Source organism: Dasypus novemcinctus, chromosome 5 (assembly GCF_030445035.2).
Source record: "Dasypus novemcinctus isolate mDasNov1 chromosome 5, mDasNov1.1.hap2, whole genome shotgun sequence".
NCBI lineage: Eukaryota > Metazoa > Chordata > Mammalia > Cingulata > Dasypodidae > Dasypus > Dasypus novemcinctus.
This window is the reverse complement of record NC_080677.1, coordinates 71,130,271-71,158,204: the sequence shown is the minus strand read 5'-3', so window position 1 is coordinate 71,158,204 and position 27,934 is coordinate 71,130,271. Positions and strand designations below refer to the sequence as shown.

The following is a 27,934-nucleotide window of genomic DNA, read 5'->3' as shown; positions in this document are numbered from 1 at the left end:
ACAATCATGCATATGTGCTGAATTCCCAAACAACACCACTCCATCAACACACCACACTGTGGTAGAACAGATAAGATAATATCATCTGATTGTTACCATGTCCATAGTGGATATTTGTTTTACATTTTCCATACTGCCTTATTATCAACACAGTACATCTTTTACATAGATGCAAGGCTATTGTAGTATTACTACTAACCACAGTCCATAGGTCACTCCAGCTGTAGTTTTCCCATGCTTCGCCACATTCCCAACACTCTGCAGTGGTGATGGACATTTGCTCTAGCCCACAAAGGACACTCTTGCATCTGTACTATCAACCACAACTCTCATCCACCTCTTGGTTTACCATGCTATTCAGTTCCTAGATTATTCTCTAGTATTCTTTCAATTGGCATTTACATACCTAGACTACCATTTTCAGTCACATCCGCATTTATAAACTAGCTGTTACTATGTGTTACCATCCACTCTATACATTTACACACTTTAACAGTAAACCTAATTAAAACTTCTACATACATTAAATATCAGTAGTCCATCTCAGTCCTCCTCTTATCTCCTTTAAGAATCCACCACCTACCACCAGGTCTTGAAGATATTTTCCAATAATTTCTTCTAGAAGTTTTATGGTTCTTGCTTTTATTTTTAGTTTTTTGATCCATTTTGAGTTAACTTTTGCATAAGGTGTGAGATAGGGGTCCTCCTTACTTTTTCACCTATGCATATCCAATTCTTTCAGCATCATTTGTTGAATGGATTGTTCTGCCCGAGCTCTGTGAATTTGATAGGCTAGTAAAAAATCACTTGACAATACATGTTAGGGTCTGTTTCTGAACGATAAATTTGATTCCATTGTTCTATGTGTTTGTCTTTATGCCAGTACCATGCTGTTTTTACCACTATAGCTGGGTAATATTTAAAGTCTGGAGATGAGAGTTCACTTTTCCTTTTTATGATGTTTCTGGCTATTCAGGACCCTTTACCCTTCCAAACAAATTTGATGGTCATGTTTTCTATTTTTTTTTTTTAATGCTGGTGGAATTTTTCTCAGGATTGCCTTGAATCTGTATATCAATTTGAGTAGAACTGACATCTTAAAGGTATTTAGTCTTCCAATCCATGAGCATGGAATATTCTTCCAGTTATTTAGGGCTTTTTAAAATCTCTTTTAACATTGAGTTTCAGTTTTCTGAATACAATTGCTTTATATCGTTGGTTAAATTTATTCCTGATTTTTTGAGTTTTATCTGTCATATTTTATTTTCACCACTCTTTTGACACTTTTAGTTACTTTTATTGATATAATCTTCATTTCTAGACTCTCTTCTAGGCCCCTCTCTCCTGTCTTTTCTTTTTAGGCTCTAGCATACCATTTAGTATTTCCTAAAAATCTGGTCTCTTGCTTAGAAACTCTCTCAGTTTCTGTTTATCTGTGAATATTCTAATCTCACCTTTATTTTTGAAAGACATTCTTGCTGGATGTCAGTTTCCTGGCTGGAAGTTTTTCTCTTGTAGTATCCTAAACATATCAGACCACTGTCTTCTTGCCTCCATGGTTTCTGGTGAGAAATCAGCACTTAATCTTATTGGATATCCCTTACATGTTATGCATTGCTTTTCTCTTGCTCTTCTCAGAATTCTTTGTCTTTGGCATTTGACATTCTGATGAGTATGTGTCTTGGAGTTGGTCCATTTTGATTTTTTCAGATGGGAGTATGTTGTGCTTCTTGAACAGGGATATCTATGTCCTTCAATAGGGTTGGGAAATTTTCTACCATTATTTCTTCAAATATTCCTTCTGTCCCTTTTCTCTTCTCTTCTCCTTCTGGGACACTCATGACATGTATGTTTGCATGCCTTTGCTGTCATTTAGTTCCATGAGACCTTGTTCAATTTTTTCCATTCTTTTCTTCATCTGTTCTTTTGTATGTTCACTTTCAGAGGCCGTTTCTTCAAACTCACCAATCCTTTCTTCTGCCTCCTCAAATCTGCTATTATATGAGCCCAATATTTTTAAAATTTCATTTATTGCACCTTTCATTCCTATAACATCTGCTATTTTGCTATGAATACTTTCAAATTCTTTTTTGTGCTCATCCAGTGTCTTCTTTATATACTTGATCTCTTTAGCCATCTCATTGAATTTATTAAGGAGATTTGTTTGAACATCTATGATTAGTTGTTTTAACTCCTTTATGTCATCTGGAGGCTTGTCTTGTGCCTTTAACTGGGCCATAGCTTCCTGTTTCTTGGTATGGATTATAATTTTGTGTTGGTGTCTTGGCATCTGGTTTACTAGAGTATTTAATCTGGGTGTAGTTTTTCTCTTTAGTTTCTGCCCTTTCTGCCCTTTCTCCCTTGCTGGTTGTACAACAGGAGCTCAAGTTGCCTTCATTGTGCCAGGGACCAATGAAGCTTCTTCCAACTTTCTCCTTTGCCAGGGGTAGGGACAGAGTCACAGCTATGTGGAATAATCCAAGTCATGCAGGCCTAAACTGTAGTTGCCCAGAGAGACTGATGAAGCTTCACACCCTTTTCTCCCCTATCCAGGGCAGAGATGGAGCTACAGCTGTGGACAGTAATCTATGCATAGAGGGTTGAAGATGTCTGCAGTTGCCCTGGTAGACTTTTGATTTTCAGTCTGTGTCAGCCAAAGTTACCTGCAGTTACCTGGTGCAGGGCCCACCAGCCTCCTCCCTGCCAGAGGTAGTACTGAAATCTAGCCTAGGGCTGCAGGCTGATCTGGGTGAAAGAAACCAGTTCCTACCATCACTGTGATTTTCAGTCATCCCGGCTTCCTCTCAGGTTGGTGGCAGAGTCAAAATGGCAGCCACCAGCCTTTTTCCGACTTGGGCTGATTCATATGCTGGCTGTTCTCAGGGTTATATCTTAGCTAGCCAAGTCTACCAATCAGTAGTTGAAATTGGCAGCCAACTGTCTCCTCCTCTCCTGTTTTTGGGAAATGGTGTTTCCAATTCCAGTCACAAGATAGCTCCTGGGGCAGCTCATGCCACCAGAGTAGGATAATCACCATCCTTTATGGCTTGGCCAGTAATTTCCTGGAGAGGCTGGCACAGGTCCCCCAGCTTCCTCCCTGCTGGAGGTGGCACTGGGGCCTAGGCTAGAGTTGCAATCTGACTTGGATGGAAAGAAGGTGGTCCCCAGCAGCACTGTGATTTTCAGTTTGTCACACTTCCTTCATGCCAGGCATGGAGTTAGATGGCAGCTACTAGCCTCTTTCTGACTTGGGTAGGTTCAAACTTTAGCTGTTCTCAGGATTATATGTCAGTGTGCTGAATTAACTCCTTAGTCACTGAAATTGGTGTCCAACCACCTCTACCTCCCCTGTTTTTGGGAAGTGGAGCTTTCAATTCCCACTGCAGAACAGATCCCAGTGGCTTATGCCTCCAGTGGAGGAAAGGCACTGCCTCCGTGGTGTGGAGCGCTCTACTTATGAGTCTTCTCTGAAGATGGGCAGTTTCCTCCTTCCATTCCTTCAAGGATGTTGCAGGATGCTCTTCTGGCCTCCTGGAGCCCCCAAACAGGTGCTTTAGCTAGCTCCAGATAGCTCTAAGTGTTTACTAACTGCCCTGTAGCAGAAGCCAACTCTAGGAGCACCTTACTCCACCACCATCTTGCTGGTTCTCTATTGGTTTGTTTTCCAACATATAAATGTGATCTCAAATTTAAAAATAAGAAACACCAAAAAATTTCCTCTATTCCATTACACATTATCGGCTACCCTCTCTACCTAAAGGGTAATGGTATTTGCTTGGCTCTACCTTTTCCACATCAATCTACTGCAACCTTGTTTTCATCCCCACCAGCTGCTCTGTAAGTCATCAGTGATCTGCAGGCTGCCAAAATCAAAAGGTACTTTTATCTTACTTTTAAAAAACAAAACAGAACAACAACTTTATCAAGTTATAATAATATTTTAACTTCTTGCAGTCTTTCAAAGTCCACCACTTTCTCTTTCTTATGAAAAAATAGCATTTTATGTTTTTGTTTCCAAAAAGATGCAAGCTGGCATCATATATACAAAGAAGCTCAGTTTCATGCAAAGAACACAGAAGAAAATATGGCACATTTTTCAAGTTCTTCATGATAACAGCTAAAATATTTTAAGGGACGTAGAAATATATCATCTTGATACATCAGTTTTAAACTTGGTAAGGGAAAATGTGTTTTTTGTTTGTTTCAATAGATCATTAGGAAATGAAAAATCACAAGAAAAACACCTGAGGATTATGTATTTTTTCTTTCTACTGGTCCGAATAAATAGCAAGAAAATAAGTATCACAAAGGTCACATCTAATGCCACTCACCTTGCTGCTGCTGTGCTTCTTTTTGCTCACTGAGGGAGACCCTGGTTGCCCAGGGCTGGGAACAGAACTGGATCCTGCTGACGTAGGACCTGAGTGAACGTGAGATCCTTTTTCAACGACTGACGACAGAACCAGTGGTGACTGCTGGAGGGAAACCTTCTGGAGCTCTGCTGCCAACTGCTTGGGATCAACCCCTGGAGATTTTGCTTTATCCACTAAAACAAAATGAAATGTTTTTATATATTTCTCAATTTCAAAGATACTATCCTAGAACTTATTTGAGTTTTATCTACTGGAACACAATTTGTATGATTTGCTATTTTCCTTCTCAAAATCTTACATATCTCTTTTTCTGAGAGGGAATTTTCAGAGTATATACACATTTACAAATGTATTAAAAATCCTGTAGTACTTGAACTGTTCTGTTTAGCACAGTAGCCCACCTAGAATGGTGGCTGTAGCATAGTAAGGGCTCAATAAAAAATTGTTAATGAAGGAATAAATGATAGTTTTACATTTGACTAAATTATTATAGAGTATATTGGTTATCTAAAAAAGAGTTAAGCCTGTTTCATCATGTAATGATGAAATTACGTATTAATATCTATATATTATAAAAAAGGCATTCAAAAAGTTTAGTGATAAGTATTCCAAAACCCATGTATGCTAAAAAGACTGAATTAAATATGATCTAAAAATTATTTAAGATAAAAAAAAATGGCACCCTGGACTTCTGTCATAGTATGAATTTATTTTTAATGAATTAAAAATGTTAACTCACACAATAAGAATTTCATATGTATTTATTTAATTGATCTCACACGCAAATCTGCATTTTCCCAGAATGCCAAAAACGTATCAATATAATGCTTTAGATTTTGCTTATATTTATATAAATATAAAATATTGACATAATTTTATCTTTGCTTACATCTATATTTATGTCTATGTCTACATCTACAAGTACACCTATCACTGCAACACCTCTACATCTATATCTTCATCCACACTAGAAAGCAGACGTTCACCTACCAGCTTTTGGTGGTTCATGAAGTTCTAGATGCTGTGTATTTTCTGAATCTGATAGCATATTCAGGTCCCTAAAAATTAAAACAAAAAATTAAGAAAGAAATTGAGGAAGATTAAGACAAAAGACACTTTTTTTTCCCCAACTACCTGAGTATTTTATTTCAGTAGGTAAATGAGAAGTGGTTAATGGTAAAAAGCAACTCCAAAGCATGCTCACCCTTCTAACCCAATATACACTTGCAATGCTGTTAAAAGTCAGAGCTGATAAAAATGATTATTTAAGGTGAAAACTTTATGAATTAATGTAAGTTCATTTTGAAATATATACACCTTTGTGAACTACAAATGGGTTTAGGCTTTCATTTCATTGAAGCATGTTTCAATACAAGCAAGAAAGGAGAGAGCTATTGACATAATCAGAAACAAAATTAGCTGAATTATTTATACGCTTTAGCCTTTGATTCTGAACACAAGAAATATATATAATTTGTATTCACTTTGTTTTCTAATTACAGAAAATCTTACTGACTGGCAAAGGTTCCACCTTAACAATTTTAAATTAAAAGAGCCATGAATAGCCAAAAAATGGAAACAGAAAGATGGGGAAAAACTCACAGTCTTACACATATTTCTGCTTCCCCATTTTGCTGACTAATGATACTCTGTACTTCTTCATATGTTTTAGAAGTTAAGGGAATTCCATTCCATTCCAATACTTGCATCCCTAAAAAGACAAATTCGAGTATAAAATCAAGTGCAATAATCTTAATCTGGGTCCATATGGCACAGAAGACAGTGCTTTTCATTTAAAAACCAAACCAGCACACATGTCAAAGAATATCAGGTCAAAGTTCTCAGGAACATTCATAACAAAACTATTAAATGGTCTGATTTCATCAACTTACCTGAAAACATAAAATACATCTAATACATGCACATTTTTGCTTTTGAAGATCTATTAAACATTATCAAACACATGCATTCTCTTCACACTATTATAAGAAAAAAATTTTTGAATACATACTACTTAGACCCATTTTGTGTAGTTAAAAAACAATTACGAGCACTGATAATAGTTTTTCTCTGGGGGATAAGCTATTGAAGAGAATAGATTTTAGTATTCTATTGGGTAATGGAAGTGGTAGAAAAAAATAGGATTTCAGTTTGAAGCTCCCCTCAAGAAACTGTTGTAACTTTGACTTTACTGGAAGGCAGCAGATTGCGACTTTGTGTCTTTTTCTTCATTGTATACAAGACATTCCTGAACAGAAGAAGAGCAGGAATGTGGGAGGCAGGAACAGTTTCAAGGGTGTATGACCTGAGCAACAGTATACAGCCTGTGCTCAGAAAGGCCTACACTTGGCTTAATGCTTCGCTGTCACCATCTTAAATTCATAATAATGCTCGAACAAATGACCCCACATTTTCACATTGCACTGGGTCCACCAATTAGGAAGCTGGCCCTAGTTAACAGGACTTTCCATTTTCCTCTCAATCTAGAAGGATAATTTTATACAAAAAGAAAATAGTAATCTAAATATTTTGATATTTTAAATTTAGCTTCTTTGGACCATTATATATTAGCTGCCAAAATAATTTAGCAGTGTATATTTGGCAAGACTCACATGGTTCTATTATGTGGCTATGTGAGCTGGGATATAACTTAAATAACCATCAGAAGAAGTGGTGCCTGAATATATGTGAATATTAATAGTTTTATCTGAGAAAAATGTCTGTATGTCATAAACTGAACTACAATTATATCAAAAGAGATAATTGCTGAATAATTTTGTTTTTAATGAGCTTCACAGATATCCATGTGATTTTCCCAATGCTCAGCACTGGTTTCAGTAGAAAATTTCAAACATGGTATGATTGAATCCTTAAAAGTTTAAGTGATTATGCTATACATTGGAAAGCATGTAACCAGTTGCAATCAAAGTAAAGGAAATGTTTTTACACTCTAAAGAAATGGCAAATGAAGTCCATAAAAACTCTCACAATAACACAAACAAGAATGACTTTTCTACAACTTACTCCAAGAAAACTTTATCTTCAGATGGGCCTTAGGTTTATTTCAACAATCCCAGGCTGTTGTACACATAAAATGAGAAAATTATGTAAAAGACAGTGATAATCCACTAAAACCACACTAAATTAGAGAAAACAGCACATAGTTTTTGTTGTTTTTTTTTTTACAGTCAGGAGAAAGAGTACATTATGAACAGATAACTTTGAGTTGAGACAAATTAATGGTATTGCAATACAGAAATTGCATTGTCACATTTCTGCAGGAGCATTTCATGAAAAGAAATCATCTTATATCTTCATGTTTTTCTGTTAGGTCTACCTACTCATTTTCAAAATATCAAACATAGGGGCAAATTTATAAAATATAATTATCCATGAAATGAAAAATGCTTTTGGTCATGAAAAAGGAAAATTATTCAGTGTCATTAATATAAATACTGAAAAAATTATAAGGATAACTAGGGACTTGCTCAGATTTATACCTGATACCATGAATTTCTGTCCCATGCCAGGCTAGCTGAACTTTTATCCCCGCCTTCAGTTTCCCACAAGAGTTTGATGCAGCCCTGCCATTCAAATGATTTTGCCAGTTCTTTTAACCGGGATTGGTGTTCATGGTATCACCCAATTCAGGGAATGTGGCTACTTCAACACAGTCATCTAATAATATCACCCTTTCCATTACATGTCAATTTCCTCCAAATTCTACAAGGAGCATATTAAATATCCAATGGAATATACAAATCACTCTATATTGTTTCATAAGAGGATCTAAATAAAATATGATGCAGTTTCATACATGATATATTTGTAAAATATTGGTAAATTATAAAATCCTAAAATGTACACAAAAACTAATTCAAAATAATCACATCTCATAGATGTCAATAAAGTAGTGTTTTATAATGTAATAGATTTGAATGTAAGCATTTTAAAAATTAAGACAGATTTCTGCTATGTATTTTAGAAAGCATTCCTGGAAGATTATGTGTACCTTAATGATTATGTTTATTAATTAGAATTATGGGCAAAATTTATATTTTTTATTTATTTAAATTAAATAAACATATATACTAAATAGTTATTCAAGTGTGAGAGAACATAGATGGCTACTGAATTATATCCCAAGAAACTGCTTATCCTAACACTTCCTAACAAGAAAAATAAAAGATATTTGAATATTTGCTGAATGTGCAACAGCAATGTTGCTCAAAATCTTATACTTAATAGGTTATTGTGAGCTAAAAAAACCCAATAAAAGGTTATTTTAACTTTTAAAAAAATCAATCACCATAAAACAGTCTCAAGTATATATTTTTATAACTTCTAAGATTAATTAATTTTGTAAGCTCCTCAACCTAGGAAAAGTCAATTTTAACTTAAAAATGCACAATTTCATGTTACTTTACTTCTTGGTCTGTGCTTAATCCTTATCATTATATCAAAAGCATATTATTGATTGAAATGATTCAATTAACAGTCAAAATCTTTAGGGTTTGGTATGTCCAAACATATATCCCACAAAAGCTCTTGACTTTTATTCATTCCACAGATATTTTTTCAGTACCAACTATGTGACAAGTACTACACAATTCATCCCTTTCATCTATGGCTAATATTTTATGCTTTTATAAAAATTACACTGTACTGAAGAAAGTTGAGAACTTAATAAATTAGTAAAATAAAGTCAAAACACAAAGGTGGAAATCTGAAAAAGTTTTACAAGTGTATGAAGAAAATCCCATATTTTTTACTGATTAGGAGTACAAATTAAAACAATACATATTACTTAACTCTCACCAGAGTGGCAAAAGTTTGAAAGCCAGAAAATGCCATGTTCAGTAGGATGTGGGACCAGAAGACCTTGACATTTTTTAAAGGGAAATTATCCTTGCTAAATGATTGTTCCAGTTCAATCTCTGTTATGTGAAAATATTATAACTACGATGTGATGAAAAATAAAGTTAACTGTTTAAATTTATAAACATATAAACATTTTATTTGGAATGTGAATGAGCAACCATTTGGAAGACATTCTGGAAGAATGACGTTAAATTAAGTGTATATCTGTCCCATGACCAGCAATCCTCTTCTCAGGTATAAATTAGTGGGGAGGAGGAGGCATCAGGAGAAATGAGCAATTAGAATGTGGTACAGATTCACTAAAACCTTCACATTGGAAAGTATCTTGCTGAAGAGTTAATCTCAATAATTTTGCTATTGTTGTCATTATTATTATAGCCATTTTTTACTAGCGGAATCTGTAGTTTAAACAAACCTTAAATTAGAAACTTAATATACAAAATATATAAAAATAAAGCTACTTTCATTGAAGCTGGCTCTGTCTGCTTGCTTTCCCCCTCATCATTCTGCAGTTTCCACTTCATATGTATACCCTTAGGCACCTGTGGTTCCCAAACATTTAATCTATCCAAATAGAATTTAAAATGTTCTCATAATCTGACTAAGGGTGTAAGAACAATCCATTGACTAGGACACTTCCTCTAGAGATACACTATAAGGATGATAATTTGAATTCAATTTTATTGAAAATGGAGTATGAATTGGTAACAGGATTACAATACGACATTACAATCTTTTTTCCCTAAAAACTATTAATAATAACACTTTAAAATAAAAGAGTTGATAAGTGTATGTGTGTTTCTGGGTGTGCATATAATATTTAGGATTGAAAAAATTAAAAATCTTCCCCATTTATCAATAATACACACTATTTTCAGAAAGATGAATGAATATTTTATACAGAAGAAACATGTTTTATTAACCATCATGTTGTTGGCAACTAACTGTTCATATCTTCTCACCAAAATCAAATTATGTTCACATTAAGTTTGATTATTTAATAGCCTTTGTGGCCTTCAGCAAGTTTGTCAATCTGCCATCTTTGGTTTCCTCACGGGGGATTATACTGCAATATGAGTACTCTGTTTTGTTTTGTTTTTTCTGCTCTATGATGTGGAGAATATTATGGCGACTATGACAAAATGAAGAAAAATCAATTGCTTGTTCACAACTTTTATAAAAATGCAATTTTTTGTTCTGCAGGTTTATAAGAGGAAATAATATAATGTTTTAGAATCTTGAAATATCTACCTTGTTTTTAATTATTTTCCTTATCTGTAACTTTTTCATCCCATTTATAGTAAAATTTCTTCAAGCATAGGTATCATATCATCAAATTTTTATTTTTCTGCATCTCAGATTTCTTAGAACAGGGTGTAAGTGTTTCTAGACTTCTAGACTTCAAACTGCCTTTCTTTTTTTGGTCAAAATAAGCAACATGGTGCTAAGGTTTGAAATAAAGGAATCCATAGAAGCTTTAAACAATCTTTAGCTAGTTTATTAGTTTTCAGTCAATGAAGCCTGAAGTTTTGTTTGCATGCTTGATTCTAAGAAATTTCATTCCTTCCAAATTGTGTTACTGTGGTCACTTATTCAAAGGCAGGGCGATTTTTCTGATAAGGTCATAGAAAAGCAAACATGAGGTCTGACTGAATTATGCAGCTGTCTTTTTGCCCCTGGCTTACTACTGTCTTTTACCACCCTCTCTCCCACTGCCATGTCACTGACATTTGCTCAGGTCTCTCTGGCTAGTCTTGACTTCCTGGGGCTCCTGCGCATCACCTTACTTAGATTATGTGTACTCGGCGTTTCATTTAGGGGTTGGAATATCTGATATGCAGTATGAATCTAAATTTGGTTTAAATTTACATGTAAAGCAGACCAAGTACATGGTGCTAGTGCCACTGAAATCTAAATAGCCAAAACGATACTCCATTAAAGAATAACTTCTAAAAGAATATGATATGTCACAATTCCTCTCTTCATAGTATAAAGGTAATAGGATTTTTAACTCACTAGAATATTTAATGTAAATTTTATAAATACATATTCTTCCAAGTTTAGGCAGTGTTAAACATAAATAATGCATTTATATTTGTATTTTGTTCCTTTAAACACTTTATATTTTGCATTGGGTAAACAAAAGCATAAACCAAATGAAAAGCAGACTGTTATGAAAATATATGTACTATAAAATATTCTCTATTTCCATCCTTGGGCAGACCTATTAACAAAATAGAGAAATGTTATATATTTTGGACATTTTTTTAAATAGCTCAGAATTGACAAAGTTAAATTCTATATTTGAAACTGTCACTGTTTTGAGGTGTGATCTTGAGCAATTCATCTCACCACATCTCTTTTTTCACTCACACTTTTTGGTGAAGAATAAATGATTAAAATCAGCAAAATACAGCTTGCACATGTAAATTCATGGATGAAAGTAGGCAGCAAATACCAGAGCTGGATATAAATCCTGATCTGCCTGACTCTAAAAGCACGCTCTCTCTAGATCATTGGATATACTATTACTAAAGTATTGGCTGGTTGAGGATTTGGTATGGTATTAAAGACAGGATTCAGCATCCTTGCTTCCAAAATATCCATTTCAAATTCTCAACAAGATGCAGTTTATTTCATGGCATATTAATTAGACATAGTAAAAATTTTAAGTATAGAAACAAAGCACATACATCAAGAAGCAGTATCATTTGAAAACACATGAATTTTGAAGAAAGTCACCCTTGTTGATAAAAGCAACCAGATTAGGGCTTGGGGTATTGTAAAGTCAGAAACCAGGCAATTATTTAGTAGTTTTCCTGATGACCCTATCAGAATGATTATGACATAAACACATAACACTTCCTCTTATGAATTTCAACATATATGGATAAAAAAGAGAAATGCCATTCTATTTTTTTCTGGAATACAGTTAATTACTAATATCCTGATAAGGTAAGTATGATAACACTACATCCTAAAAGTAATATGTTACAATCTATCAGTTCAGGAACTAACCCCTTGTGTTTTTATTTTCCAGAAGATAGTTTCCTAAATAGAGAGCTTTTGTTATCAACTTGAAATGTGATCTTGGGTCATGTGTACCTAACACACCACCTTTTGGGAATTTTGAGAAATCTCATGCTAGTGACCAATCCGTACCTGGTAATCTCCCTGGAACAAGAACAAGGAAGCTCACTCATCTGTGTGGTATGTTTCTTGATCTCCAACCTTGATCACTGCCATGCCATCTGTAACATATGTCAAAAAAGCATAAGCAGAAATAGAGACTTCCTTGCCTAGGAACATTCTCCTTTATGTTACACAGGAGTGTGTTCTCTACCAGTACTTCTGGTATTAGCTGTGCTACCACAGACTTCTTCATGACAAGGAATGCCAGAGGTCCACTTCTAAACTCAAAACCACCACTTCAAAAACAGCTAACTTCACCTACACTCCAATCACTGAGTCTCAGCAATAAATCCAAATGCATTTTCTTGCCAGAAACTGTCAGTTCATCATTGAGAATAAGATCTAGCTAGCCATATCAATATCAGTTACACTGAAATAACTAGAAATTAAGAATTGCAAAATCTCCATGAATTAGAACTCATCCCACAGGTACATTTCTTCACTGAACAACCTAAAATACACGGAGGAAAAATGATGTTTCTTTCATTTCTTTACAGGTCTAATGGCCTGAGAGATGCTAACATTTCATACAACATTCCTTAAGCAGACATCAGATATGCTTGCCTTAAGCTTTTTGCTCTCCTGTTCTGTTTCCACTGAGTCATTAAAAAGGTTCTTGAAGCTATATATATAGAATCTTAACAGTATATTCCTATCTTAGTTCCAAATATCCCTATTTCAAAAATTTGATTAATTATTAATCATAGTAATACAAACACAAGTTATTTTCAAAATATTTTATTAAATTAACTTCCAGGTGGGCAACCTAACAATTTAAATAAACAATTGTTTTTGATTTATCAGATTAAAGATATTTAGTTCTTATGTATTCATTGTTCTCTTATGAAAACTGTCAAAATTTTAAAAAATCACACTAGTGATTTTTCACATTTATAATGCACTTCACATTTTTAATGCACTATACCAGGAAAAATTTAAATTGGAGAAGAAGTTCAAGAAATCTAGTGATTAAATAAAGCTTAAAATCAATGAAATGCACATAAAGAGATCTGGTCCATGATATTTCTCAAACCAATATTTAGTTTAAAAAATATTTTTTATTGTGCCTTTTCTGAAGATATACAATTGTTTATTTACTTAAAAATTATTAATTTTAAAAAAAAAACTACTCAATACAAAAGTAGTCTATTGTTTTGATTCAGAACATGCTAATTCAATGTGTAGTTAGAGCAAATGCCATGCATTTGTAAACCTAATGAAGATTTAAGTGGACAGGAGTCATTATGAAAATTTCTTCCCAAATTAAATTATGCCTTAATGAAATACTAAAATATCAAGAGAATTTTTCATGAAAATTAGCAAGCTGATTGTAGAAGCTTATGCAATATCAAAGGGCCAACAAATGTACCAAGAGCATTTTGGAGAATAGCAATACAGGTGGATTTACCTACCATATGTCAGGACCTAAAATCATAATTAAAACATTTTGGTATTGATGTAAGGATAGATAGATCAATATTATAGAAAATAGAGTTCTAAAAGACCCACACAGGTCTGAAAAATATCAATGTGTAACAGATGGTACATTATAGATGAGTCAGAATGATGACTATTTAAAAAAATGGTGAGCAGGCAAATGACTATCCATTTTGAAGCAAAACAATCACAATTTCACTTCAGACCACAGATACATTAAAATAAAACAACACTTAATCCTATGGTCATATCAACATTGTATGAAAAATAAGATTTTACAGATTTTTAAAAGAAAATACAGAATCACATCTTTAAAGACATCAGATGAAGGGAGAGTTCCAAAATAATATACAGTATTTACAAAATAATGTAGAAACAAAATGATAAATCTGACATTATTAAAATTGCTACTTTTGTAAAATAAAATAAAATAAAAATACAAGTTTAATGGCAATAAAATAAATTATAGTTGGTGCCTCATCATCCTTCTTTGTTTACTCATAAGTTTCCCTTTTGAGCAAACACCCCAGCTAGCCCTTCCCAGTAGGTAAGCACAATCAGCAGGGCCTGCACCTCTATATGGTTTGGCATGATAAAAGCTGCCCCTTGCTTCTCTGAATGGCCCCTTGTGGCTTTTGCCCTTTCACTCAGCCTAATTTACTAGCAGGGCAGGTACTTCCATAGGCTCTGAATGATAAGAAGCTGCTCTCAGCTTCTCCAAATGACCTTGGCTGCTACAGCTCTTCACAGAGAGTTTGAAACTGCCAATCCCCACTATCCAGGGGAAAACCCTATCCCTCCCCTTTGGGTTACAATAAAGCCAAGAGTGCTCTTGCCCTCCCCTCCTCTATGGACTCTGGCAGGAACTTAGGTTAGGTAAGCGCAGGGCTCCTTCGCAGCCCTCCTTTCCCCCTCTCCCTCTGATCTAATAAAGCTATCCTTCCATGCATTTTTGGCTGGCTGGTTATTTATATCAGTGCCTCATCACCCAAAGTACTTGCACTTAACATCCAAAACAAGCCACACACTGGGGGGAAGTATTTTCAGTCTATATACTTGACAAAGGATTATATTCAGGTTATATAAAAATACCCTAAAATTCAGTAAAGAATACATAAACAACCCAATTAAAGAGTAGGTAAAAACAACAGGCAAGTCACAGATAAGAGTTACATAATCATCTTTAACATGATTTAGGGGAAGGCAAATGAAAACAATAGGTGGCCATTTCACATTAAATCTGAAAAAGGAAATCTAGAGAGTGGAAGAAGGATGTAGAGAAATAGCAATACTCATTTATCATGGATGAATGTAAAATAGTATAAAACTTTAGAGAACAATTTGGAAAAATCTATTGAAGAAGCCATAGACTTTATGACCCAGAAATATAGAAGAAACTTATGCACAAGTGCACAAAATACAATACTATAAAATAATTATAGTATCGCTTGCAGGTGTAAATAAGCTAAATGCCCATCGATAGGAGTGTGTGTAAATTAAACTGTAATAGATACAATAATTGAATTCTGCCCAATAGTTAAAATAAATGCACTAGAGTTACATTTACCACACTGATAAATTCCAGAAACTTCATGTGCCTGAAGAAAAAAGTGGGAAAAAGACATGTACATTAAAGTATCACTTATACAAATTTTCAAAATAGGCAAAATGAAGCATGCTATGCTCTGGGGAATATATGTAAAATTAGGAAGAAAAGGAAGGGAAAGTGTAAGCCAAAATTAAGTCTAGAGGTATTTTCTGGAGAGTAACAGAGAATTGGGAGAGGAGAGGAAACAATAGGAGACTTTAACTGATTTATATTTATTTGTTTTAAAATTATGAAAATATATGGTAAAAAATTGAGACTTAGAACAGTATGGTGGTATATGGCTTTTTGCCATATTATTATTGCAAGTTTCTTTTTTTACACACTTGAATATTTGCAATGAAAATTACAGAGCAGTACTCAAGTGTTAAATTGTGTAAATGAAACCACAAATGCCAGGAAACTCTTTCTTCCCTGTCCCCCCCAGGAAGACATCATTGAAAATGTTTGCTGTGGCGCTGGACATCTGAAGTGGCTAGGATATGACTAGGTGAGAAAGAGAAAATTAGGAATAAGCTGTGGAGGGTTTGTTAAGTACTTTTCTTGATCAGGTAGCATGGCTCAGAGGAAGGGAAATTATGCCCATTTTTAATGAACTAGTAAACATCAAACCCTGATTTGTATAGAAAGATTGAAGAAATTTAACCACTGTTGTTTCAATACAAATTTAAAGACTGAAGACAACACATGGTCAGCTCATCATTTAAATGCAAATGAATCAGAAACAATTGTGTCAGGTAGCAAACTTTCACAATGAACTTGCTATTTTGAGTTGAGATGTTGACCTCTAATTTAAAACTAGTTAGTGCCCTTCACCCTTTCTCAACCCCAGAGCAAAGTCATTGTGGAGATTCTGGGGAAGAATGGAACTGCCAGAGAAAGAAACTCTTTTCACATTTTGCCACTGTCCAAAAAGATCTTAACATTTTCCACATTAGTGAGGTTTTTCAAGGTCAGTAAAAATCTCTCCATAGAGATCCAAATTTAAATTCAACCAAAGGAACATTAAACAACAACAACAACAAGTACTGTAACTTTATGTAAATTTATGAGCAGTTAAATTCAAATTTATGAGAATGTGCGCCCAGAGGAAACAGTTTCCATTTTAAACATCCTTTCAGAAAAATAATCAAAAGTTATATTACTAAATATTGATGTTGGTTTTAAATGTATATGGTTCTTTACAAATAACAGAGTGTGACTACATGTATTATTTTATTTGCTTTATGTAACCCTATTGATATAGGCTGTGCATGAATTCAAACTAACCTAATTCTGTATCCAAGTGTGCTTAGTTTGTAGAAAGCCAATTAAGTGGTATAGGCCCTATAGGCTTTGAATATTCAGAAAGGATGTAAACTGAAAGTGTATTCAAAGTTACATCCAGATGGAATATGGGCTATATGTTAATTCAAACTTACCTGGAAAGTGGGTGATAAGTTAATTCAAGCTTACCTGGTGAGTGGGCGATATGTTAATTCAAGTTTACTTGCAGTGTGGGCGATTATGTTAATTCAAGCTTAGCTGGTATTCAAATAGCTAAAACTTTAAAAACTAACAAAGAAAGTCTTTTTGAGCCCTAAACCTCTCCTGGCCCCACCACGTGTGTCTCTTGTGTAAAAATAACCTGAAGCCCCTACTCGGGGCTTGGCTTTTTGGACAGGAGTTTGCCGGGTCTGGTTGGTCATAATAAATCTTCCTTCTCAGAGATTCCTGAGTCCTAGCCTTCAATACACAACCACTGAATTCTCTTTGCTCCCACTACATTTCCTGGGGGCTCGTCTGGGATAGCAATGAAGGCCAGAGATGGCAGCATTTTGTTGCTCATTTTGGACGCCTTTGAGGAAGCTGGGAGGGCCCAGGTGAATCCCCAGCCCAGGGTGTCCCTAGACCCCTTTTAGTTCAGAAAGAGGTTGTGGGTTCTGCTGGGTTTAAGTCTTGCTCCCAACCTCACTTTAAGAAAAAGGCCTGCTGTCTCTTGTACCTTTATTTTGGCTGCTGTCTCTTTCTTTCTCTGCTGCCATAGGAAATGAGACATCAGTATCCCAGTGCTTTCCACTGGGATGCATCCTGAAGAATTGGTCTAAATTTGAAAGATCTTGGTTTGGGAAAAATGAATTGGTTTTTGTGATAAAGCTTAGTCTGAGTATTAATTGAGCAAAGGAAAAGTTCAGTGGAAATGTCTTTTAATTTTAATGCTGAATTACAGTTGAGCTTGTTTTGTGAACAGCAATGGTAGGCAAAGACCCTGTTAGAAGTTCCCCCTTGCTAAGGTTGCAAGAGTTAACTAGCTGTAACTCAGTTCCCCCTGATAGGCATTACAGAAAGATAAGCCCCTTACCCCCATAGTCTACAATGGCTCTTCCCAAAAGATAAACAAAGAAACCTCCTAAAAATAAAAGTAAAAAGTAGAAAACTCGAAAATGGCCATACTGGAAAAACAAAAATTATGAGTCGAATTGATGGGCTTTGTGTTTCTGTCTGAGTGCTGTTGCTTTTTAGTGTTTGCCCATTTATATGATGCAAGTATATGTTTTCATTCCTACAGATAGTGGTATTGAATTGTGTGAAATGGTGAACTTTGGTTGGACGGGAACTCTGGGATGCCAGGTCAGTTGATTGAAAGGGTGTCTCTTCATTCTTCCCAGAAAGATAAGCATGGCTTCTGGCATGCCAGTGGGCTCCCCATGGGAGTCTCTTCTCAGGAATTGGGAAGTTCTGCCTGATGCTGGTCCACATGGCCACAGAGCAGCCTCTGTATGAAACCCTTAATTCCACTTAAACCAGCGTTAAAAAAAAGGGGGGGGGGGGGGGGAACAGATAGATCTGAAACCAAGAAACCTCACATCATGTCTTCTTAAAGAAATGAGAAAAGAAACATCAGACTTCTCAGTTTAAACTCAGTCATGCCTATAAAAGGTGTGAATAGTGATCAAAATAAAGAAACCTCATGTGCCATCAGTTAAGGTCAAAGTATTCCTAGAAATGCTAAAGATATAAAATTCTTCTGTTTTAATCTGTGCATAACCTTGTGTTCAACTTTGAAATCTGTGTTTAACTTTGTCAGTTTGCTTGTGCCTAAGAAATCAGATTTGGGGTTCACCTGTTAAAAGTTGGCTAATGGTGAAAGGTATCCTAAAAATGAATCTTTAAATGCCAATACTGTCTTGCTAGTGGATTTAATGCATAAATCACAAGTGAAATTTATTTAATTGCTGGAAAAGCAGAAAAACTACACAAAGTTGTTACTAATAAAATTGTTTTAATTGCTTAGTTAATAAATAAATATACCCAAATTGATTTTAAGTAAAAACTTTCTAAAAACCGAGCTGAAATCATTGTATAAGTGCCTTTATCTATAAAACAAAAAAATTAATAACTGACATTATTACAATGGAGTAGATGTAGCCTAGATTTCAACTATTGTAATGGGAATCTTAAGCTAATTTACCTTTGCTTATGGCTACTTCAAGTCTATCTAGTGCTTACTATAGTAATGGTAATTATAACTTAAACTTACCTTTAATTATGGTTATTTTATAACTAACTTCACCTAGCCCCTAGACTTCAACTATTGTGATGGTAATTATAAACTGAGTTTGCCTTTGTTTACAGTTACTGCAAGTCTGGCCCCACCTCTTGCCTCTACTTACAGTTCTGAAGCAAAGAAAAATTGTATCATAGCATTGGAAACATTTTGGTTATAAGCCATTAATTAAAAAAGCCACAAAGGGGGGAAACCACAAACCCCTAATCTGGAGAAACCTGCAAAAAAAAAAATGCCTTCAGGGAGATCTTTCAAGTGTTGTTTTAGAGTTGAACTTACTTTGTAAAAGAGAGAAAAACAAAGAAAGCTTTAAGTAACTAAGTTGTGTTTCTGTGTCAAACTATTCATGCCTGCCTATTTGCTCAGCGTATATCTTCATACATTGGGATAACAGTATCAAATTAACAAATAGTTTTTTAAAAAATTATTTAAATTGTTAAAAATTAAATGTGCAGTTATATATGTAATAAATATTTCTAGAACCCAAATTAGGCTAAGCAGTATGGAAAGGTCATGTAGAAATCTGAATATAGAAACTTTTGGAAAAAGAGAAAATAAAATTTTTTTTTCTGAGCTCTTTGACCTGCCCAGCCCCAGGGCTCCCTAAATTATAAGTAAAGCAAATTAAATAATTATAATATATTCTAGAGCCTAGAAGTAAGTATGCTTTTAAGATTATTCACAATTTTAGAATTTTATTCAAAACAAGAGGTTTTAGACCCCTGTAAAGAAAAGAGGGGAAAACAAATTCTTTGTATAAACAATAACAGTTTCAACTTATTTAGCTTGGGTGTTATATCTTTAGCTTATAAAATACCAAGTTAATAAATTAACATTATATGTACTAAGTCTTTAATATGATAAAAATTCTAAATTTATATCTAATGAAATTAAGTTCAAAATATGTAGATTTGCTCTCCCCTAAATGCATAAAGTAAAATCCATCGGTTGCTAATTGTAGTCTAAAGTAAATTAACCAGTCTATGTAGCTGTGTTTAATTACAAAAAGTTTGTAAGAGCATTTTCCAAATTGAAGCATTTGAATGGCTAGCTCTAAAAAGCCATCAGTTAAAAACCTAAATTAATATTAATGGCAAAATCTAACTTCATAGCAATAAAACCCATCTGGAAATCACCTCAATGTGTATATTCAACTGGTGGTAATGAAAAGTTACTTTGATTCCATTGGGGAATCTTCAGTTTTCATTTTAAAAATAGAAAAATAGTTTTTCCTCTACTGCCAAAGTAAAATACCTGTGTAATTAACATCCTCATGGTAAAAGTATAGAAGTAAAAAAACAAAATACTAAAAGTTCACTTAATATATAACACTTGCATTAAAAATGTTTAAAAGATACATGAAAATCAAGAGATAGACTTCAGCATTGTCAAATGCTCTTATGCATTCAAACCAGGCATCCAATACACTGCAAGGTAATTCTCCATATGAGTTATTGGATAGGTTAGTCACTGACCTCTAAATCAATAAAAGTATCTACTACATCTCTGGTCATGCTCCTGGAGTGGATGGGAACTACTTTGCAGTTTCAAACTCCTGTAACAGCCAACAATGGGTCAGTACAGCCAAATTTACAATGGATATCATCTCCAGACTGGCACTGTTTCATAGTGCCAAAGAGTGCTATGCACCAGGGTGGTAAAATACTGGAATCTACTTTCCTAGCTTCTCTCTAGGGTCAACGGTGTTTCAGCTGCTGTGAAGAGCATACAAAGTGGAGCAATGAATACCAGATTACTGTGAGTAGAACTTAAACACAACTGGCATTATAGCTTGCTCCCATGGAGAAATAACCTGTATGGTATTGCAAACCTTAAACTTAAAGCTTTTAATTGCAGCTCAAGGAGAAACTTATGCATTGAGTAGTAAATACTGTACCTATATCCTATTCTAAATATATGTCTGATGATTATGGTAATACCTAGTAAATCATATGCAGAAGGACATTGAGCATGTTAAAAGTCCTGGTCAACTTCATTTTCTAAGTAATTAATAAACATGTCTGTGAAATTATAAAAAAAATGGCCACCTTGCCTGAAAACAGTGGGGTTAACAACCCTTTTAATTAAAAAAAACACCAAATTAACTTGGGAGCAACCTCTCCAATCTTTACCCCACATCAAGTAAAGGATGTGGTTGAACCCAGGGCCACCAGTAGCTCACAGGTAGCCAGTTAATTAATACCAGGCTCAATTACTAAAAACCTCTGAAGTGCAGATAAGTCAACCTCTCAACCCACCACCCTACTATCAGTAGAGAACCCAAAGTCAGATCCTGAAGAACCCCTTCTCCACTCCTGCCTTACCAAAACTACTCAAGCAAGCCAGATCTAAAGAATGAGACTTTCATAAAACCCAAACATTAAATGGTTCACAAATGAAAGTAGTTTTATTAAGAGAGGAATTAAAAAGGCAGGCTATGCAGTGGTTTCTCAGTTTGAAACTATACAGGCCACAGCTCTTCCCCCTGAAACTTCAGCCCTGAAAAAAAGAGCTAATTTCCCTTACTTAAAGTTTAAAGCCAGCAGCTGGGAAATGGGCTAATATTTACACCGACTCTAAATATACTTTCCTTGTCCTTCACACTTACTCTGCTGCGTAATGAGAACAAGGCTTGCTTACTAACAGTGGGTCAACTATTAAACACAGGCAAAAATCCTAGATTTACTTAGAAGCCGTACTGTTACCACAGGAAATAACAGTTATGCATTATCCAGGGCATCAGCAAACAAACATTGGTATAGCAAAAAGAAATGCTCAAGCTAATGCAGCTGCTAAAGCAGCAGCACAAACCCAGCTTTCCCTCCTGCCCCTTATCCCAGCACCTCTACTAGTACTTGATGTTCCACAGTGTACCCAGAATGAACAAACCAGGGCAGCTAGCCTGGGGTTCATCCTGGAAACTGACAGGCAGCTTGTTAAAAATACTCAAGTTTACCTGACAGGAGAAGTGCAGTGGGAAGTCCTTCATGAACTTCACCAAGGGACTCATCTGGGGAGGGATGCCCTAACCAGCTTAGCCAAATGAGTTTTCAAAAAACAAAGCCTGGTAAACACAGTCAAAGAATTTACCAGGAGTTTCTCAACTAGAGCCAAAATATAAAAACTTTACTCTGTAGTTCTGATCACTTCCACAGCTATTAAAGCTAAAGGAATGTCCACCTGGGAGGACTAATCCTGAGTAAAGGCAGCTGCCCAAGAGTGCCAGTTCACCAGAAGCACCTGATGGAACACACGAGTGCCAGTCATTGGACAGCCTGAGATACTTCTTCAAAAGACAAAGCTAAATAGTGTCTATGTCAAATCAACTGTTTCCTCTAGTAACGTCTATTACTAGAAAAAAGGCAAACCAGACTTCCCTTTAAAAACTTTGCCTCTTTTCACCTCCTTTATCTTAACTGAAAAGAGAAACATCTCGTCTCATTCCTCTCCTCTACCATAGGAACTGGGATTGCCAATTTATACCTAACCCCCTTTTCTATTGCAATTTCTCTCTGAAGTTAACCAACAACATAAAATAACTCAGGAAAAAAAATATATATATATATATATATTTACTGTTTCCCACCAACTTAAGGAAAATTTAGGCTTTGCAGGCACTTGACCTTTTCTACTTCTGTGATCCAGTGTCCTCTAGTGGGACCATATATTCTAAAAATTCTAATTAAGTTAATTTTTTCCAGAATCAACATCTTGCTAACCATATGAAAACTTCATGCAGCTTCACCCAGGATGCCAGATCCGTCTTCCTCCAACTGAAATAACATAGTTTCACACCTTGTCAGCTAGGGCCGACTGCCCCTGACCAGCAGGAAGTAGCTACAGAAAAAAGATCATCTCCCTTCAGCACCCCTTTAAGATTAAAGGTGTAAACTCTCTAAGGGAAAAAATAGGACAAGCTAGTAAAATAGGAAATCAGTAAACGGATCTGGAACCTAGCAAAAAGTCTTCCCAAGATTCTACCACTCAGAAAAAGACTTCCTCCAAAAGCCAAGAGAAGCCCCAAATGTTCCTAGAGACTTGATCATTAAACCTTCCTGAAAAAATTAATAGGAAAAATAAGCAGTCGAGACAGTGAACAGCTGAAACTCCTCCCATGTTCTCATCATACTTCCCTGCTTCCTCCTCTTAATAATAACTAGAGTACATGCTTTAATAAATAATGCAGTAAGAACACAGACAGCAGTCCACCACATAACTCCAAAAATAGTGATGCCAAAGCTTAACAAACTTAAGCAAGGCATCAAGGGGTAAGGTATGATATAGACTGTGCATGAATTCAAACTTACCTAATTCTGTATCCAAGTGTGCTTAGTTTGTAGAAAGCCAATTAAGTAATATAGGTTCTATAGGCTTTGAATATTCAGAAAGGATATAAACTGAAAGTGTATTCAAAGTTACATCCAGATGGAATGTGGGCTATATGTTAATTCAAACTTACCTGGAAAGTGGGTGATAAGTTAATTCAAGCTTACCTGGTGAGTGGGTGATATGTTAATTCAAGTTTACCTGGAGTGTGGGCGATTATGTTATTTCAAGCTTAGCTGGTATTCAAATAGCTAAACCTTAAAAAACTAACAAAGAAAGTCTTTTTGAGCCCTAAACCTCTCCTGGCCCTACCACATGTGTCTCTCTTATAAAAATAATCTGAAGCTCCTACTCGGGTCTCGGCTTTTTGGACAGGAGTTTGCTGGGTCATAATAAATCGGTCATAAAAATCTTCCTTTTCAGAGATTCCTGAGTCCTAGCCTTCAATATGAGATCAGTGAATCCTCTCTGCTTCCACTACACTATGAGGCATGGCATCTTAAGTACCCAACTTTGGTAACTGAAAATGCATTATTACTTATTTCTACACACATTGTTTAAATCCTTTTTGTATTAGGCACTGAATATGTAGAAAGAAAAAAAAGCCTCAGAGCCTAGAAAGAGTCACTGAAGGAAAATACTTATAATACAACCTGTTAAGGGACACAACACAGATTTGCACAAAGTGGTATGGAACACAGAGAAGAAATGAACCTAGCCTTGGAGAGTTCATAATGTCCTTTGGTGAAGGCCATGTTTTGAAGGACAAGAGTGAATTACCAATGACCTGGCTATATGATTGGGGAGGAACTCAGAAATTAATAATAATGATAAACTCTATGACTAATGATAATAATTTAGAGGATTAGGGTGATTTATAAACTTAATCTCAACCACTCATGTAATTTTCTCCTAATTGCAAAATATAGGATTCCTCTTAAGATTGCATTTTCTTTAAAATATCCACTTTGAGTATTTAACCACTTTTCAGGTAAACAAATTAGAGAGCTCAACTTGGGAGGTAAAAATTATAGTAATCCTAGATAAATGGGAAGGGTTCCCCTTACTAGTTGTCAAATGTACTTCAAACAGACTACTTCTTATCCTTGAATTAGATGTCAACCTACAAAAAACATAGGGAAAGAAATATTTTGAGCAAATTAAAAAAAAAATGACAGCTGTACACAACTATACTATTCATAAAGCCTTTTTACATACCCTTTCCCATTTTATGTTCTCAAGAATGCTGCAGGGTAGCCTGTAATAAGTTGGTGACTAGCACCCAAATATGAAATGTCAGAGATTTGGTAGATGTTGCTTTGCTGTGGTCTAGTTCAGGGTCCTCTCCATCATGCATAATGACATTAACATAGGTCTGTGGTATTCACTATGATTCATCTTGTACTAACTTTAAGGGAGGGAGCGGCATGAGGGCACAAATAGTGAAGCTCGGCCATAAACTTACACACCAAATTGATCAATCAAATTCAGGTTTTGATACTCATAAACCAAGTGCTATTCTGAAATTCCTTGCCTGTGTAGCTAACATTAAGTTTTAAAATCCCCAGTATATTGTTGAGTGACTGTTCTATTTGTTTGAAAACAGATTTTTATTCCAACTTTTTTGGAAATATCTTTCTGTACATGGTTGTCTATCTTGTTAAATAATGTAAGATAATGCTTTGTTTCAGAATTCTGAGAATTACCAATAATTATTATTGTGCAATTATTAGGCTGTACTAAAGAAAGTGATTTTAAAACACTCCCATTATTAGCTGTGTGCCAACTCCTAAAATAAAGATGCAATTAGAAAGGTTTCCATTAGTAAAAATTTCCCGAACTAATCTTTCACTTTTTTAATATTCTATAAAGATTACCTGAAAGAGCCAGGCAATCAGGTACTTGAGAGACCCCGAGCCCCCAAAACCCTGAATGTTGTTTTCAATGACATTTATAAACTTTCTTGAACAAATACTGGACAGAAAATGATCATTTACTACCTTTTATTCTTTCATTTAATTGCCTAAGAACTGCCTTATTTTTCTATTGAAAAATGAAGACAAATGATCTGGGGAATTAAAATACAAATCCAATTATGTTTCTAAAGTACAATTAGCTTTAAGATTAAAATGTAACAATTTTTAGATCAACAGTATCAGGGCTGTGAAATGTGTACCAATGTTGGGGTTCCTAAAAGTGTATAATATTTCTCTCATTTTGGTCTTTGGCATGGGTATTTCTCTCTCAACTAATTTGAGCATCTAAAACTATACTAGAATATGATATGGACTTCAAATGTTTATTTACAATTTGTCATTCAATTATAAAAATTTATCTTGAGATAAATGATTATAAATCTTACCTATGTTAAAATATCATTATCAATTCGTCATAATAACTTACCTAATTGTCTCAAAAATTAGATGCTTCATCTATAATAAATATTCTAGACTATTTTATTTGGTAAAATCTATTCACTGTTATTATAATTTTAGAGAATTTTGCTCGTTGTTTAAAAATAACACTCTTTATATATTCTTCTCTAATAAATCCCATCTATCTCTAAATTTGAGAAGTCCATAACACAATCGTCAATACCTCATGACAGACATACCTTTGCACTATTTTATCTGATGATGGGCAACTCAAGAGATCATTGTTTTCAAATACTTTTTTATAGAGCACCTAAAAGATGGAACTCTAGTAACAAAGACAGATAATTCTTTTATACTTAAAAATCCTTCTTTTATAGCAATCTTTGTCTTTCACTTTTAAAAATAAAAAAATCCTTTAAAGTAATTTTATCTGTTCCATGTGTGTTTCCCTAATGCTACAAAAAAGAAAAATCAACCTTAAGATTGTGCTATAAAGTTATATCAGCTCCACTCCATTAATGAATATTTTCCCTTAACTATTGCATTGGTCCTTGAAAAGTTGAAATATAAACCATACAAAAATGATTAGCAAATATAAAATATAAATGTACTTAAAATGTTTATGTATTTTGTTTTCATGATGTAAATTTACACTAAAAGAATAGCCCAATGACTTCTCCTACATACGTAACTTCACCATTATCAACATTCTAACTGAAAATTTAAACCATATAAAATTAAGTTACAAGGCAAGGAGAGGGCAAATAGAAATTTTTCATTAATTATGATGGATATAGGTTTGAAAATTATCTCCAGAGACAGAGTAAATAAGTCAAAAGAGTTAAAAATGGTGACCGAATTTTAAATGGATAAATCCAGAGAATAAAAAGCTGGAGGAAATTTCAAAATATTCTTGCTCTTCAAAAGTCAACACAATCAGAGCCCATTCCCTTAAGTGCTGCAAAAGTGTTAAAATGTCAGACTCTGGTGAGTCTGAAAAGCCTGATATAGGAATTGGCCAGACTAAGAAAAGACAAGTAAACTCAGTCAAACTGTTTCTGAACAACAGTTTTGTAATTTGGAGTAGAAACAACAATTTAACCTACTAAATTATCATTCGTGTTTTAAATGCACTGAAAGGTATTTTTGAATCTGTAAAGGCTTAGTCTATAAATTTCTCTATTCAGAAATTCAGTAAGGAAAGACATATTTTGATGAGATCAAATTAAATCTTAAGTCTATTTGGGATTTCATTATAAAGATGAAGAATTTTGTTACGTAAGAAAAAATATATACACATATAATTTTCCCTAAGAAAGAATTAACTTCAAACTATGGGGAATAAATCAGCTTTATTGCCTTCAATAAATAAATTTTAATAAATGATTCTTAAATAAAACAAAAGAGAAATAAAACAAAAAAACAACAGTGGTAAAGAATCTGAAACCTTGTGGTATCACGATACAGACGCCTCACATATGCATAAAAATCAGGGTAATAACTAGGCCAAACTACAGGTTTGGAAATTGACAATCTATTAATGATTGAGGCTGAAAGCCCTAAAGGTATCATGTATAAATTATACTGATCTAAACTAGATGAGTGCTTGTTGTGGAAACCCATTGGACCAATGGCCTTCAAGTGAGTTCGAGTTACAACATAAAATGAGTGAATCTTTTTCATCTAATCTGGTAGCAAGAACATAGGTACTGTTATTATGGTTAGGGAAAAGCATATGAGTTATCATCTGCTAGAATTATCCCCCCAAATATTTAATGTTTCAAAGGCAATATTTAGGGAAGTGGACTTGGCCCAATGGATAAGGAGTCCACCTACCACATGGGAGGTCCGCGGTTCAAACCCTGAACATCCTTGACCCATGTGGAGCTGGCCATGCGCAGTGCTGATGCACGCAAGGAGTGCCCCGCCATGCAGGGGTGTCCCCCGCATAGGGAGCCCCACGCACAAGGAGTGCGCCCCATAAGGAGAGCTGCCCAGGGCGAAAGAAAGTGCAGCCTGACCAAGAATGGCCCTGCACACATGGAGAGCTGACACAGCAAGATGATGCAACAAAAAGAAACACATTCCCGGTACTGCTGATAAGGATAAAAGCAGTCACAGAAGAACACACAGCGAATGGACACAGAGAGCAGACAACTGTGGGGGTGGGGGGTGGGGGGGGGAATGGGAGAGAAAT

General features: G+C 34.8%; 1 protein-coding gene across 1 annotated transcript in view; it reads right to left on the bottom strand.

The window, feature by feature from the left end:
• PCLO (piccolo presynaptic cytomatrix protein) overlaps nucleotides 1-27,934 on the bottom strand; it is a 376,758-nt gene that overhangs the window by 88,477 nt on the left and 260,347 nt on the right. The window contains exons 11-13 of the mRNA XM_071215189.1: nucleotides 5,976-6,084; nucleotides 5,364-5,431; nucleotides 4,332-4,546 (exon numbers count right to left, since the gene is read on the bottom strand). Coding sequence (XP_071071290.1) covers nucleotides 4,332-4,546; nucleotides 5,364-5,431; nucleotides 5,976-6,084 — 392 coding nt within the window. The remainder of the gene's footprint in view (nucleotides 1-4,331; nucleotides 4,547-5,363; nucleotides 5,432-5,975; nucleotides 6,085-27,934) is intronic.